At 42.9% G+C, this 16,059-nt stretch overlaps 1 protein-coding gene across 1 annotated transcript in view; it reads left to right on the top strand.

Annotated features, from left to right (window-relative positions):
- KLF5 (KLF transcription factor 5) overlaps positions 1-15,497 on the top strand; it is a 39,708-nt gene extending 24,211 nt beyond the window's left edge. Inside the window, exon 4 of the mRNA XM_034416892.3 lies at positions 9,435-15,497. Within this exon, the coding sequence (XP_034272783.2) occupies positions 9,435-9,613 (179 nt within the window). The 3' untranslated portion in view covers positions 9,614-15,497. The remainder of the gene's footprint in view (positions 1-9,434) is intronic.
- The last annotated feature ends 562 nt before the right edge of the window (positions 15,498-16,059 follow it).

The following is a 16,059-nucleotide window of genomic DNA, read 5'->3' as shown; positions in this document are numbered from 1 at the left end:
GTGGTTTGTTTGCAGCTGGCCATATGTGAGCCCCCACCTCTGGTATAAAGTGTGATTTATTTTTTTTCTGGGATGGGGTTGCCATCATGCCGCATGTGCCAAAAAACCCCAATTACAGAGACTGGTTTCCTTAGCGCTCGGTGAGATACAGTGTCTGCCGACCTTTTGAAGCAGATTCTTTGCTGCCCCCGGTTTTCATACATGTAAAAAATTTTTTTAAAAAAAAAACAGCCCCACAAGTCAACTACTCCTACGAGAACGTCTCTCTTCTCGTCTCCCTACCCACCTCACTCCTTGCGTAGGGGGGGTCAAAACTATATGCAGATCCCCTCAATCATAATCAAGCTGGAATTTCGGTGCGAGGAGCTTTCTTTTTTTAATTGGAGATTTCTAGCTCCCATGACAACATCCATTGTTGATAAAACAACATCCTAGCCGAAATTATGGTATAATTATAGGGCAAAGCATGTAACGTATTTTTAGTCTCCCTTGGCATGGTGCAGAAGCTGAAACTGAGCATAGTCAGTATCACAGCACCAAGGGGATATTTATGGGCTGGATAATGTTTGGCGAAGGAAGAGCTGCACGCAAGGCAAAGTATTCTGCGCTCTTCGTCCAAGGATACATTAAAAAAGAAAGAAAGAAAAGAGTTGTGTTATTAGTAACTTCAGCATTTGCTTAATAAGTAGAAGACGGTTAAAGATAGCTTATTTTTTCTTCCTCCCAGTTTCCTTTTCTTATCGCGTTCGGTTCAGCCTTTGTTCTAAACTGCTTCCAAATAAAACGTTGGTCTTCCATCAAAAGCTATTCCTAAATGTATTCCACATGCTTTCTCGAAGCGTTGGTTTTGAAAATGAAAATAAAAATAAATCGACTTGCAAGTAAGGGATGCCTTACGAGCGATGTCAAAGGACTTGAAAATACATTCGTTGATTGACTCAAGCCTAACCAAATATTTGAAATCGGTGAGATTGGACGAAGATGATGCAAAAATCCAATTAATGTTGATGAAAAAAAACTTAAGTTCTGTTGAAACAGAACTTGAAAGCAGTTCTGTTTTCCCAGAAGTGATGTGTATAATATTTCTGGCGCGGGAAGAAAGCACTGAAGTCTTGCTGTTTCGCCAGAACTCGGTACCAGCTTCCTCCATGCTGTTTTATTTGAACAGTGTTGACATTTTAACAAACTCCAAAGCGTCCTGCTCTCGTGTTCCTCAGAAGTTTTTAGTAATCCTCTTACAGTGCAGTATCTGTTTGAACGCGAGACATCATGTTCCAGCGCGTTGCATTTAATGGCCAGTTGCATTCTTGGGTTTCGCGACCTCTCAATCCTCATTTTTCAATTTCTGGAGGAGAGTCAACTATTTTCTGAAAACTTTGCAGCTTCTGTATTTTCGTGCAAACGGTTAAAATTAAGCCACGCTCTCGCGGCCCGTAGAAACAGAAATAAAGAATTCAGTGTCTCGTTGGCTTTTTGAGCAAATAAACGTCATTTCATCCGGAGTTCCTTCTGCCTTGTAAAAGCTCGGCATCGTGAATCAAGGGAAACGAGCTTTAAAATAACTTTAAAACAGTTCTTACGTTGGAACTTTGTGCCAAATATTTTTCTGAATCGAAATGACAAGGAAAAATATGTGGAAATGCAAGAAAGATACAAACAAGATACGTTTTCTGCTTCATCTCAAAAAGAGGCTTCATTTCTGCCTTTCCATTAAAGCCATCGTTCTGAAGTTCCTTTGAAGAAAATCCTCATGAGCATTATCCCTGCTTACCTAAAGGAACTTGGTACTAGCGGGATGATGGGAATGGTAGTTCAAGATAGGCAGAGGTGATCTTAGATGAAAGGCAGAGCAAGCAAAATTCACCACCATCATCATCACTGTAGGATGAAGGTCTCTTCTGCATGTTTCCAACCAAGCTTTCTTTTGCCAATTGGGCCCACAATAGATCCATCTTGTTTTAGATCTGTTTCATGGATGCTTTGGATCAAGTGGGATCCATTCTATGACTGCCTTGGTCCACCTGCCATCATCCATTCTTCTTGCTTTGTGACCAGCCCATTTCCATTTCCAATCTTTTATTCTCTTGACGGCATCGTATATTTTCCTTTGTTTTCTAATACATATGCAGGTCTTTCTATCTTGTCTTGTGATGCCGAGCGTGTTTCTTTCCATGGCTCTTTGCGCCACTTGTAGCTTATGTATCGATTGTGAGGTTAGCGTCCATGTTTCACCGGCATATGCTAGAGCAGAAATTAAAAGCAAAATTATCCTCATATAGAGTGCAATTTTGAGAGACTGGTTCTTATGCCGAAGGTGGTGGTAGCTTGATTAAGAATTGGGGATCTAATTCTTAGAAATCTTGATTTAGGGGAAGGGAGCTTACTTGCTGCAGCTTGTTCTAGATAGTTACATCTTGGGAAATGTCCACTGTTTTGTCTTTTTTTTTTTTTACAGCTGTGGGCTGTGCCTTTTTTAAAAAAAGAGTTTCCAGTATCAAAGGTCAAACGACATTTTATTATAACGTTATAAAGCCTTTTCCCTCCCTCTCTAGGAAAATGTATACATTTTATTGCAAAATCTTGCAGCCAGAATGTTAAAACCTGCATGAAAAGTTGGGGATGGGACATTAAAAAAAAAAAAAAGTGAGAAGGTGATTTTGCAGAGCAGAAGAGTAAGGTGAGAAGAATTCCATTACCCGTGCAGAAAATAAGGCATGTTACTTCAGTTCCTTCTATTAAAACCAGAGATGGGTTTCAGCAGGTTCTGACCAGTTCTGGAGAACCGGTAGCAGAAATTTTGAGTAGTTCGGAGAACCAGTAGTAAAAATTCTGACTGGCCCCACCCCCATCTATTCTCTGCCTCCCGAGTCCCAGCTGATCGGGAGGAAATGGGGATTTTGCAGTATCCTTCCCCTGGATTGGGGTGGTAATGGACATTTTACAGTATCCTTTCCCTGCCACGCCCACCAAGCCATGCCACACCCACCGAGCCACACCCACAAAACCGGTAGTAAAATAATTTGAAACCCACCACTGGTTAAAACACTTAAATATTCAATATTTGAGGATTATTCTCCTTTCTTAAAGAAAAGAAATTTCAACAGGCTAGTTCTGTTATTCTCCATCGGCCAAAACATTATGCAGATTTCTTCCAGAAACCTCCTCCTGAAAACAGGAGGCAAAACAAAGATAAAAAGGTGCATTCTTACGGTTAGTGGGTGGTCGCACGCAATAGTTGGATTTACTCAACTCTTACTTCAGCTGAAATTTCCCCAGGAGAATATCTCAACCAGGGAGACAGACCAATTCTCCTCCTTAGCCCTAAATTAGAGAAGATTTTCTTTCTAACCCTCCAAGGAAAAAGCTGCATTTTACTGTCCCAAGTTTTAAGAAACCTTTCTCCTAGAAAGGTAGACGCTGTACAGTAAATTCTCCTGGCTTGACGGTGGAAGTGTAGCGTGGGGTTTTTTTGGCACGTATCCGCAACTGAATTAACAAATCCATTCAAATGGGCAGATTTTTGTCCGTCGGCCGACAACTCCCTTTCATGAAACAATATAACTTCCTTTCAGATGCCGAGCTATAAAGGTGGCCACTCATGTGTCAAGCGGATGTGATCGCTCCCGAAGATGCTGGTGGCTTTTTTGCTGTTTGGCTGATCCTATCACACCTTCTTCCCAGGGGTGGGATTCAAAAATTTTAGCAAGGGGTTCTCTGCCTGGTTGCTGGGTGGGCATGGCCTAGTTGGACTCCTGCACCATGGACGGGGGAAGGGGGGCTTTTTGCTCTCCCTGGGCTCCGGAGGCTTTCATCAAGCCTCCGGAAAGTGAAAACGGCCTCCCCAGGCTCCAGAGGCCCTCTGGAGACCAGAAATGGGCCCGTTTCCGGCCTTCCTGAACTTCCGGTAGGCCCATTTTTTGCCCTCCCTGAGCCTCCACGCATACCCTGAACTTACCTGCATCCAAAACGGGCCACGTGGGGACTCCTGGGAGAGGAGAGGTGGTGTGGGCGGGGCCAGCCAGGAGTGGGATTTGGGGGTTCTTCAAATTGCACAGAATCTTAGCTAGAGGTTCTCCCGAACCCCTGCGAACCCCCAGCAGCCCACCCCTGCTTCTTCCAAAGTTTTAGGAAACCAGGATGAATTGTGACCTTAGAGAGGTGGTCTGGGTTGGCCATATCCTTGCCTGATTTTTTTGAACAAGGATTGTACAGCTTCTTCTAGAAATGTACTTAGAAATTTCCTAATAGTGTAAACCAGTGGAACAACTTGCTTTCAGAAGTTGTGGGTGCTCCATTGCTGGAGTCTATTAAGAAGAGACCGGACAGTCACTTGTCATCTGAAATGGCATAAGAGTCTCCTGCTTGAGCAGGGGGTTGGACGAGAAGACCTCCAAGGGTTAGGGTTTCAACTCTGTTAGTCTATGTTCTATGTTCTCCAGAATTGTTCTCTATCCAGTTGGCTTATGGGGATGTAGAAAGAAAGTGGGCTTTTACTACTGAGAAAATGCCAGGTTGTGTGCCTGGTTATAATATCACTTCATTTATCCATTTTCATTCCCTGAAGCATCTATGGACATTGTCAATCATCCAGGTCATGGTTGTCCCAAAGGTCCTTTTCGAAAAAGCAACTGGACTTTCTTGTGGTGTCCCCCCCCCCCTTGAAACATTTTGCTTTTCATCCAAGATGCTTTTTCAATTCAGAATGGAAGAAGCTTCTTGGATGAGAAGCGAAACATTTTCAAAGGGAAAAAACACAAAAACCAAGGAAGTCCAGATGCCTTTTTGGAAAAGCACCTTTGGGACACTCCTTGAAGCCCCTTTCTTCTCCACTTTTTCTCCTTTTGTAACAGCCACTGCGTTGGCTGTTCCTGCTCTGAAATTAACCGTGCAGAGAAATCCCACCTGTATACGGAAAGCTTGTTTTTCTGTTTGTGCTACATAATACGGATGAATGATGTAGGCGTGTTACAAATAGTTTTGTGTACTTTGAACTCTGTGGTGGGGGCTTAATCCTGGGCTGTGCCTGCAGTTTTAACCTGTGGATCAGGGATGAAATCCAGCAGGTTCTGGAGAACCTGTAGCTGAAATTTTGAATGGTTCGGAGAACCGGCAAATACCACCTCTGGATGGTCCCAGAATGAGGTGGAAATGGAGATTTTGCAGTATCTTTTCCTTGCCACGTCCACCAAGCCACACCATGCCCACCAAGCCATGCCCACAGAACCAGTAGTAAAAAAAAAATTGAATTTCACCACTGCTGTGGATGGTAGATTTTCAATCAGAACACAGCTGGAAGGGACCTTGGAGGTCTTCTAGTCCAACCCCCTGCTTAAGCAAGAGACCCTGTACCATTTCAGACAAATGACTGTCCAGGCTCTTTTAAAAACCTCAAGTGATGAAGCACCCACAACTTCTGAAGGCAAAGCCATTCCACTGGTTAATTGTTCTCACTTGTTAGGAAGTTTCTCCTTAGTTCTAGGTTGCTTCTCTCCTTGATTAGTTTCCATCCATTATTTCTTGTCTTGCCTTCTAGGCTTTGCAAAATAGGCCGACCCTCCTCGTCTTTGTTGGAACCTCTCAAATATTGAAATACTTGTAAGTTGTGAGATGACCATCAATCCTGTGCCTGGAAAGCAAGCAGTATGCCAGGTTCTAATTTAGCCTTTTTTCTTTTTCTCCGAGTTTCTCAGTTTACGAGGAAATTGCTCCTGCAAACTTCCTACTTGCTGGCGTAGCTTAGAAAGATTTACCACCTCCTGCATTCTTTTTTTTTCCTGAGAACTAAGTCCAAGTTCAGAGCCCTCTAACAGCTCCAGTTGACAGTTACAACTGATAAAAGGGGTTTGGGTGTGTTCAGGTTTTATGATAATGCACTTCGTAAACTGTGGAAGTGACCTGCGAGCATAAGATTTACGTGAATGAAGTTGGGCCACATAAATAACATTTTTTCGAATCACACTGAACAGCGCCCTTCGTTCTTCAGAGCCGACATTTTATTCCCTGCCTTTAGTTTCTATGAATACCCTTCCATCATTTCAACGAACATAGTTACGAATTTTATAGGTATGTTTTAAAAATATCCCACTTAGGCTGCTAAATTAAATACTCATATATTTAGCTATCTGTGACAGTATGTTCCAAACGGACTGTGTAAAGCCATGCAATTAAATCTATATTGGGCAGTTACATAAATCGGTGGTCAAAATTTCCAAGGTGTTAAGTATCTCATGCGCCAATTGAAGCCACGGATAATTTCAGGTGTTGATCACCTTGGGACCCATTTGGGCTGGAGAAATGTGCTAGCAGCCTGATACAGTTGGGGCCTAATTTTTGCAAATGAGCCTAATGCTTGATAAATTAGTCGTGCCTGTCAACGGTTTCCAGAAACACTGGCTTTAAATGCAAAGGCTCTCTTGCACATGGAGAAAAGAATAATTTGAAAAGCTTGTCTAAGCTTTTAGACAAAAAAAAGGCTTTGGGGTGGGGCAACTAGGACCCCTTTACAGCTTGTGGACTCCCCCAACTCCCAGAATTCTGGGAGTTGAAGTCCACGGGTCATAAAGGGACCATAGTTGTTTTCGCCTGTCTTTGAGGAATAAGAAGAAATTGTGATTTTTTTCCCTGTGGGGGCTAGGATTGCAATCTGCCCCCACGTGTTCCTGGCTTGGTTCGATGGGAAAAGACTATGAATCATGGCAGAATCATGGCATGACTGTGAATCCAGTTGCCTTTTGAAAAAGCCCCTTTGAGATAACCATGGCCTGGATGACCTGAGAACCTCCCTACACCGGGGGTGTCAAACTCAAGGCCTATGGGCCAGATCCGGCCAGCGGGGTGCTTAGATTTGGCCCACGGGGCTGCCCTGGAAACTGCGAAGGACTGGCCCACGGTGCCTCTGTCAGTGAAAATGGAGCTCGGGAGGGCTGCATGCGGCCCTCCCGAGCTCTGTTTTCACTGGCAGAGGGTTGCAGGAGGCCGTCACACGGCCTTCCCGAGCTCTGTTTTCACTGGCAGAGGCCTGCAGGAGGCCGTCACAGCTGGACACGGAGATCAGGAGTCTGTTTTCACTGGCAGAGCGCTCGGGCCCCCACAGGCACCCCTGACACTTGTGACGTCAAGCTGGCCATGCCCACCCTGGCCCCCCAAAGTCAAACACAACCCTGATGTGGGCCTCAATGAAATCGAACGTGACACCCTTGCCCTAGACAATCATGGCAGAAGGACCTGTCTTTTATCCTGGGCTTTTGAGGAGGCATGATAGTGTTCCGTGCTGGTTTCCTTCAGGTATTGAACAGGTTGAGGTTACATGAAGATCCTGAAGATGGGATGTGATTAGATAGAACTTCATCTGTAATTCCTGATCCCCTCTTCTACCCATGGTTCCTTTGCTTCCTTGATCAGATGCAAAGAGGGGTGCAGCTGGCAGAAGATGGCAGACCCATAAGTCCCCATCCTCATCTCACAGTTTATGGGAAATCCCACAAGAACCAATGAGATGAACTGACGTTATAACTGGTTGAAGCCCTGTTGCTTTGTATGGACCTGATGTTTCCTCTGTTTTAACTTGTTTTAACTTGGGGACTTAGTCACAACCAGTTTTAGTGAGGTTGTGACCTGTTCTGTTTACATTCTCTCCTTTCCTGGATGTCTTTTCTTGTTAATATTACTTGAGATTCTGTGTCTGTTCACCCTTTGAGTCCTGCCTCCTTAGAGATCTTTCGATCTTAGTTGAATTTTCCACATTTGGTTGATGTTTGTAGCATTGAAGAAAATCTGGGATGGAAAAGATAGACTATCCTTTGTGTCTCCATATAACATTCAATGTGGAGAGTAAAGCTTTGGTTGGTTAGACTTTGAGGCATTTTCTAAAATGGCTGCTACTGCATGTGTTGTACCAAAGGGAATCAGGAGTCTGCATTTGCTGGGAGAACATGTAGTTCAGTTTCTGCTGAGTCCATAAGTGTGATTTCTTTCTGATTTGCCCATTAACCCATGTTTTATTGATTTTTATGATAAATGGCCCACAGTGTTTGGCCATTGGTTGGAGACAAATTTCTATAAGACTTGTTGAAGAATCTAAAAGCTACCAAATAAAAGACTGATGCCCCAACAGTACCCCAAATGGCCAGTTGAATTCACACAACACGTTGTACGTACAGAGGAGAATCTGAGGATCCATCTCAGTATTTCTGGCCTTCTAAGAGACGTTTGCTGGTGTCTGCATTTACTCATGAATCTGTTACCTGAACTAATGTGTCCATAATACACACAGTAGCTAGAGCTCTGAAAGTGAGCAGAAATGCTGAAAAAAGTTCTTCAGGGTCCTTAAATGGTCCAGGTCTCCAAGTCTCCATTAGCCTGGTTTCTCATACTGAATGTCAGAGATTTCAGGCTGTGTAGAAAGTCCATGTGGGGTAGCTCCTCATTGCAATTAATATGGCGGCCTGGAAGTTGGTGGTACTTTCTCAAAAAGTGTAGATAGAAACTCTGCTACTGTATCTCCTGTTCTGGGGAAACACCATCAGAAGGGGTTTGGGGCAGCCCTGCGTGATACATACAATGAGACGGGTATGCAGAATGTGCTCAACTACAATGCAGTTTGTTTTAACACAATATGGCTCCTAAGTTTGTAAATCTTGGTTATTGGCTTCATGTGTTATGTGAATCTAATCAATTGTGTCTTAGTCCACCAACCATAGTTTAGTGTAATAGATGAACTGAGTTTTATACAATCCCAGTTGCAGATTTCTGGCTGCAAGAAAGATTGTATATGGCACAGCATTCAAAAATATAATAATAATAATAATAATAATAATAATAATAATAATAATAATAATAATAATAATAATAATAATAATAATAATAATAATAATAATATAATTTTTGAATGCTGTGCCATTTACAATCTTTCTTGCAGCCAGAAGAAAATGATATAAGGGAGTAATAGCATAGTACTTGTGTCAGGAGCACCAAAGTGCTTCCAGATTGAAAAGATTACCCAGTGCAAGGGTGGGTTCTACTTACTTTTACTACCGGTTCGCAACGGGATCGCCGTTGCGATCGTCAGCATGCGCAGATCACTGATGACGACATCTGGGGCGGTGGGCAGAGCCTCCTGCCGGTTTTACTACCAGTTCTTGCGAACCAGTCTGAACCGGGGGCAACCCACCACTGACCCAGTGATATCACCATTGCCCAGGGGACTTTTTGTCCCCACAAGGAGCTGGAGCAAAGGAAGGGAGCTCAACCTCGGGTCTCGAACGCGGGCTTACTAACATCCAACCCAGCATCCTAACTATGCGAGCCACTGTGCTCCTAGGGAGCAATGATTAACCCAAAGAAATTCTCCTATGAAAGTGTGAATTGATTTTGAATTTTTGCCTGTCAAACCAAGGAATATTGACTGACTTTTTCTGCTTTTTGGATGTTTTCAGGAGAGAAGCCATACAAATGCACTTGGGAAGGATGTGACTGGAGATTTGCTCGCTCGGACGAGTTGACCCGCCACTACCGGAAGCACACGGGCGCCAAGCCCTTCCAGTGCGCTGTCTGCAGCCGCAGCTTCTCTCGCTCCGATCACCTGGCCCTGCACATGAAGCGCCACCAAAACTGAGCTGCATCGTCACGAGGCAGTGGGCACCTATGCAACATGTGGGCGACCCAAGTACCTACCCCCTTCCATTAGAAATAGCTAAGGGTTTGCCTGCGTATGAACTCTTCCTTTTTAGAAGCAGAAAAAAAATAATAATAATGAGGCTAGAAGAAACTGGAAATGTATATTTTGTATATTTATGAGGAAACAGGGAAGACACTGTCCAGAGAGACACGGATTGTTTTACTGCGTTAATGCCCTGTGATTTACTCTTTGTATCTTGGACTTAGTCCTACAGGTTTCATCTCAGGGCTGCCTGTCGTGACGTTTTGCAGATGGGGGTTGGTTGGGAGGTTCTGGGTAGGCAAAAAGGGGATCTCCGATTTGATCGTGTGACCCTAGGTCTGTCCGTGGCGGAGCAGCACCATGGGTCTCCAAGACACAGTTCTCAGCAGATCCATACATCAGTTTCAATCATAAATGTTGCCAGAATAAAATCGAATTAAAAAAATAAATAAGCTGCAGTGCTTCACTGCTTCTTTCTCTCTCCTTGTCCCTCCTGCTCTAGGAGAGTAGAAACAAAGAGAAAAGAAAGACCATTTGATCCCCACAGTTGTGGTTTGGTGTGGCCACAGAAACCAGGATTGTCAGCCAGCTTTAAAACACTTTCAGTGATTAGATTTCAGATCCTGGTTTCTTCGGCCATAAGAAGCTCTAAATTCTGGTTCAAGGAGACTCCATTCCCACTCTTCGCAAAAGGAGGGGAGAAGGAAGAGGAGATGGTCTCACTGGCCCACTGGCTCTCCACCTTCTGATCCTGGAAACCATGGATGACATGGGAGTATGGCCATCTGACCAATTGGCTCTTTTTGTCCATGAACCTCCAAAGGACAACGGAAAATTTCATCCCTTTGGACAAAGAGATTCTGATTCCCTGGGAATTTTGTGCACAGTAGTTTTGCACAAATTGTAATTATAATCTGGCGGTTAATTGATGTAAGGCAGATAAAAAAATATATTGCATAAGTATCAGAGGTGGGATTCACTTACCTTCCCTACTGGTTCGCAAATGTGAGCGCACGTGCTACCTCTGCACATACACACAGCCTTCTGTGCATGTGCAGTAGTCATGCATTACATCCAGGCAGGTGGGCGGAGCCTCCCACAGTGGCCGCTACTGGTTTGCGCGATCCAGAGAGAACCGGCTGAATCCCACCACTGATAAATATGCTCCACTCATGTTTCCAAAATACAACATGAAGTATTATGTCTGAAAAGCTGCGTTATCTGTAACCAAAACACTTAATCAGACGATATTTTTCTAAAAAAAAAATAAAATAATTTAATATGAACTGACAGCCAAATGAATCCCAGAGAACAACCCACAATTTATTTTCTGTCAAAACTGTACTGGATGTTTTTTTAAATACTTGTTATATTTTATATTTTTTTTTTCTGTGGAGATTAAATATATAGAGATGAAATTCATAAATAGCCATAGAACAAAATGTTCCATATGTTGCATGTCTACCGTGACAAAGATTTTGTAAATATGCAAATCAGCTCTTAATGTTTTATCACAAAAGGAATTTTCTACAAATCAGTTAGGATAAGTGCCAAGCATCTGGACTAGGGAGAGCTCAGTCTGGCATGTCTATAATATTCAGCCATAAGCATTCATAAAGATCTGATCCGCCGAGTGTTTAAAGTTTAGAAATCCATATTTTCCCCCGTTGTGTCAAAGGACAACCATTTTCCACATCGCGAGCTATTCAGCAACTGTCAGAAGCTTTAAATAACAAGTGGCTCTAAGACTAATGTTAAACCTTTCACTATAAGCTAAACTTAGTCCTGCTTTAAAAAGAAGGATTTAGAACATGATTTTAGAATACCAGAATGCTAAGCTGGTGAAACACTAGTGTAATACCTTGTGAATTTTGCTCACCCTGATTCAGTGTGTGCCAGAGACCTTTAAGATATTTTGGATTGCACTGAGGTCGGGAAAATAGAAAACAAAGCCAATCATCCTGAACTGTGCCATCTAACAGGGATGAGACTTTTGCTGTGTCTTGTTAACAAAAGGAAGTGTACCCCCAAATGTACAGTTAGACAAATGTTGAAATTGTCTGGGCGTTCGTCTCTGTAAGGTACATAGCTGGATCTGGGAGACTCAGCTTTTCACAAGATAAAAAGTACTGTAATTTTTAGAGGAAGAAGGTGTAATTAAAATGAAAACATCACGGCTGTGCAAATGTGTGGTAACACCAATGGAAAACCTGACACGGCAAAATGTCTTTTAGCTAAAGATGGGCCAAGGGATCTAATTCCAGGGTGACCAGATCTGGCCTGCAGAAATCCAGGTGACCACTAGGTGGCGGAGAACCCGGACTCTTGGTTGCCCTCTAGAGCAAGGGTGTCAAACTCAAGGCCCAGGCTCCAGATCCGGCCTGTAAGGTGCTTAGATCTGGCCTGCGGAGCTGCCCTGGAAACAGCGAAGGATCGGCCCACAGTGCCTCTGCCAGGGAAAACGGAGCTCGGGAGGGCCACACGCGGCCCTCCCAAGCTGCGTTTTCGCTGGCAGAGAGCTTGGGCCACCACAGGTGCCCCTGACACAAGTGATGTCGAGCTGGCCATGCCCACTCTAGCCAGCCCCCCACTGCCCCCCGAGGTCAAACACAACCCTGATGCGGCCCTCAATGAAATTGAGTTTGACACACCTGCTCTAGAGGTTGTCAGCTTTGCTCAGGTTATACTTGGGAGCCCTGGACCTACTTGGGAGCCCTGGACAGCTCCACCATTATTCTTGCTTGATGTATCTTCATTTCATTCTGTGGAGATCCTCTTATCCAGATACCCCTTACTCTTCCCCTAAAGCCTATGAAAGCTGGGGAAAATGCCTGCAGGGACACCCAACTGTGGACCAGGAAGGGGCACCAAGATAGTGAGACAAGCCACATTTAATACAAAAGAGTGCCAGCAGCATTGGCACATCTGGAATGGAAGTTCTGTACAGTTTGACTATCTTCAAGGGTAATGAAATTACCTGTTCTCTTGCTTCAAAACGATCTGTTGATTTTAAAATATAAGTGAAATGGTATCCTTTCATGCTCATTTAAATATAGCATTAGATTCACAGGCTATTGCTAACTTTTTCAGAGGCAGAAAAGGAAACAGTTGCCAGCAAAGAGCTGACGGGAGATTTAATCTCAATCCTTGATCATAGATGCAAGTTACCAATTAGGTGAGAGAATCAATCAATGTATTTATTGAGAAATAAATCTGTTCATTTCTTCATGGAGCAAGGAGTGAACAGGTTTGGCTCATCCAGCACTTCCTGGTCCTTTGGACTTCAGAGGGGCAGAATCCAATATGTGCTTCCTGTCCTACCTGTGATTACTCAGAACCTAAGTCCCATGGAGTTCCACAGGCCTATTTCCCACCAAATATACTTTTATCTGAACCAATAAGAGCAAACAGAATTATTCCGTAGCCTGGATTTACAAAAGCAAATCTTGGAATGGATTCTTATTTAAGTTCCTTATATTGACTATGTTCATCTATTGCATAAGGTTTAGGATTTGTTCTCATTGTGGTTTGTTGAACAAGCTAGGAGGAAGCCTCAATCCATCCTGTGGTGCAGCAAAGTAACATTGACTTAATGGGACATTGCCTAGTTTCTTTTCTATGTTAATATTCAGAAGTGAAACACTAAAACAGTCCAGGAATAAGCTATCCTGACATAGCAAGCTAGGATTTGTGAGCCAGCCACCAACCATGTCAAGCAGTATTTTCTTTAATTAGTTTTGGAGTTTTGTTGTTATATTAAGCCGACAACAACTGACATGATGATCTAGAGCTGTGAATTAATTAGCCTTCCCTCCGAGTAAAGTGTGTAGATAGGATAACAAATCCCTCATGGCTGATTTTGTTGTTGTTGTTGTTGTTGTTGTTGTTGTTGTCTATTAAAAATTATCTTTTTACCATTCAGTGCGGGTCAATTATTTGGCCAAGGAGTATTATCTGTGGACACTCTGCAAAACAGAGTAGCCTTCAAAGGAGCAAGGCTCTAAATATAATTTGTTTTTTAAAGCAGGAGAATGTGTCAATTCTTTGTCTTGAAGACTCACTCCCCAAAGATGTGGGGAATCTTAGTTCAGTCCTATAAACTCTTTGGAGGTTCACCAGCCAGATAGGCCCATTTGTTGTTGTTAGTTGCGAAGTCGTGTCCGACCCATCGTGACTCCATGGACAACGTTCCTCCAGGCCTTCCTGTCCTCTACCATCCCCCGGAGTCCATTTAAGCTCATGCCGACTGCTTCAGTGACTCCATCCGACCACCTCATTCTCTGTCGTCCCGTTCTTCTTTTGCCCTCAGTCGTTCCCAGCGTTAGGCTCTTCTCCAGTGAGTCCTTCTTTCTCATTAGGTGGCCAAAGTATTTGAGTTTCATCTTCAGGATCTGGCCTTCTAAAGCACAGTCAGGGTTGATCTCCTCTAGGACTGAGCGGTTTGATCGCCTTGCAGTCCAAGGGATTCGCAGGAATCTTCTCTAGCACCATAGTTCAAAGGCCAGATAGGCCCATGCACACCTGAAGAACAGCAAGTTTTGAGAGAGGACAATCAGAATGGCTGCTTTCCAAGTTTTGAGTTGCACTTCTGGCAAGGTTGAACATTTTGAATGGAGAATTGGGGTTCTTTTCTGTGGACAAAGTCCACAAGGTAGAGAGGGATAGTTTGCATTTTTCACCCACTCGTCTGCTTCTGTTGAGGAAGCCCTTCTCTTCTCTTTAAAAAAAAACAAAAACACACACACACACACATTTCATTCTAGAAGATGTTTTGAGGTTAAAAATTATTTGACATGGAGTATTGTCCAACCCTATTGAATCACGTTGCTGCAACCTTCCTGAAGAAGAGCCAAAAGTCCTATGTTTCGTAGGAAAAAGTTAGTACTAATCTGCATGACTCTTAAATTGTTTTGATAACCATCTGATGTTTTCTTCAGATTTCTTCAGAAAGAGTGAGAAATCCTCAAATTTTAAGCTTTACCCTTAGTTGGCCCAAATGTTTGGTTTGGTTGCTAGTATAGGATGAAGAGTGGAAAGGGAGAAGGTCCAACTGCACAATATTGTTAAAGGATTTAGATCTTAAATAAGCAATTCAGGTGGATCCTATGAGAGGATCCTTAGGATCGAGGCTGCTTATAAACAAATTTTCCCCCTTCCTGATGTCCGATCAACAAGCTGTTCCAGATCAGAAGAACACTCAGCCTGTGTTAATGGAATATTCCCAACCATTCTATAAAACAGAATGGCTGAGCCAAAACCATAGATTACATGGGTTGTGTGAATGTAGCTCTTTGGTTCTGACTTAGCGTCTCCTGTGAACAGGACAGTAGTGCTTCAGGCTGCTAATTTGTTAACTCTGGCGTAACCCAATCTTTCTATCCGTGGTGCGGCAGATGATTTACAATTCAGCATTGCAGGCTAATTCTGCCGACTGCCAGCAGTTCGATTCTCACCGGCTCATGGTTGACTCAGCCTTCCATCCTTCCGAGGTCGGTAAAATGAGGACCCAGCTTGGTTGGGGGCAAGATGCTGACTCTGTAAACCGCTTAGAGAGGGCTGTAAAGCAGTATATAATCTCATAGGGTTGAAAGATTTTGAGAGCTGATCCATGCTTTGTTCTCAAGTTCAGTCTAAGGAATAGGATTCCTTCTTTTGGGCATAGCTATGGCACAGTGGGTGAAGTCAGCACAGGTTGTAACTTGCACAGCTCTCAAAAGTCATCACATGGGTGTAGATGGGACTTTTTGGATTACAGCTATTAAAACTGTAATACCATGCTGTCAACCAAAGGGTAAAAAAATATATTAAATAACTGACATGCCAAAAAAGAAAAAAAAAAGCTCACAGCAAAACTTTGTTCAAACTAGTGTTTGCATCTTTTTATTTATTTTTGTGGCATACGGTAGAAATTTTTTAGGAAACAATTTTCCATGGACTTGATAAATTAAAAAAAAAAGGTTTGTTATAGGTTTTTTTAAGTGTTCCTCTGAACTGTAAATAGATGATGTACATATTTTTTTTTTGTAAGGCTTCAAATGTTTAATCTTGAAAAAAAAATACCTGCAGAAACTCGAGCATATTGGTTGCTGTTCTGCTGCTTCCCTTCAGGCCTGCCTTTTTCCTTCCCTCTCTCTCTTTTTTTTTTTTTTGTATGGTGACATATCCTATGCAAATTGTCGAGCAAACAGCGATATTATTGTTGAAAGATATTGAAATGGTTTATATATAAAAAGACAAACAATTTTTGACAATAAAAAGTGCCTAAAAAAATTTGTGGTGTGGAGCTTTTTGTACCCAATGTGAGAAGATTACTCTGTGTTTGTGTTTGTGTGTCTATGTGTACGAATGTATGTTGTGTTTAAGGATTTTGAAAGAACTAGGTTCATCAGGTGAGAGTCATT

Source organism: Pantherophis guttatus, chromosome 5, assembly GCF_059756535.1.
Source record: "Pantherophis guttatus breed Tessera chromosome 5, ASM5975653v1, whole genome shotgun sequence".
NCBI classification, from domain to species: domain Eukaryota; kingdom Metazoa; phylum Chordata; class Lepidosauria; order Squamata; family Colubridae; genus Pantherophis; species Pantherophis guttatus.
Note: the sequence above shows the minus strand (reverse complement) of the source record. Positions and strands in the feature narration are given on the sequence as shown.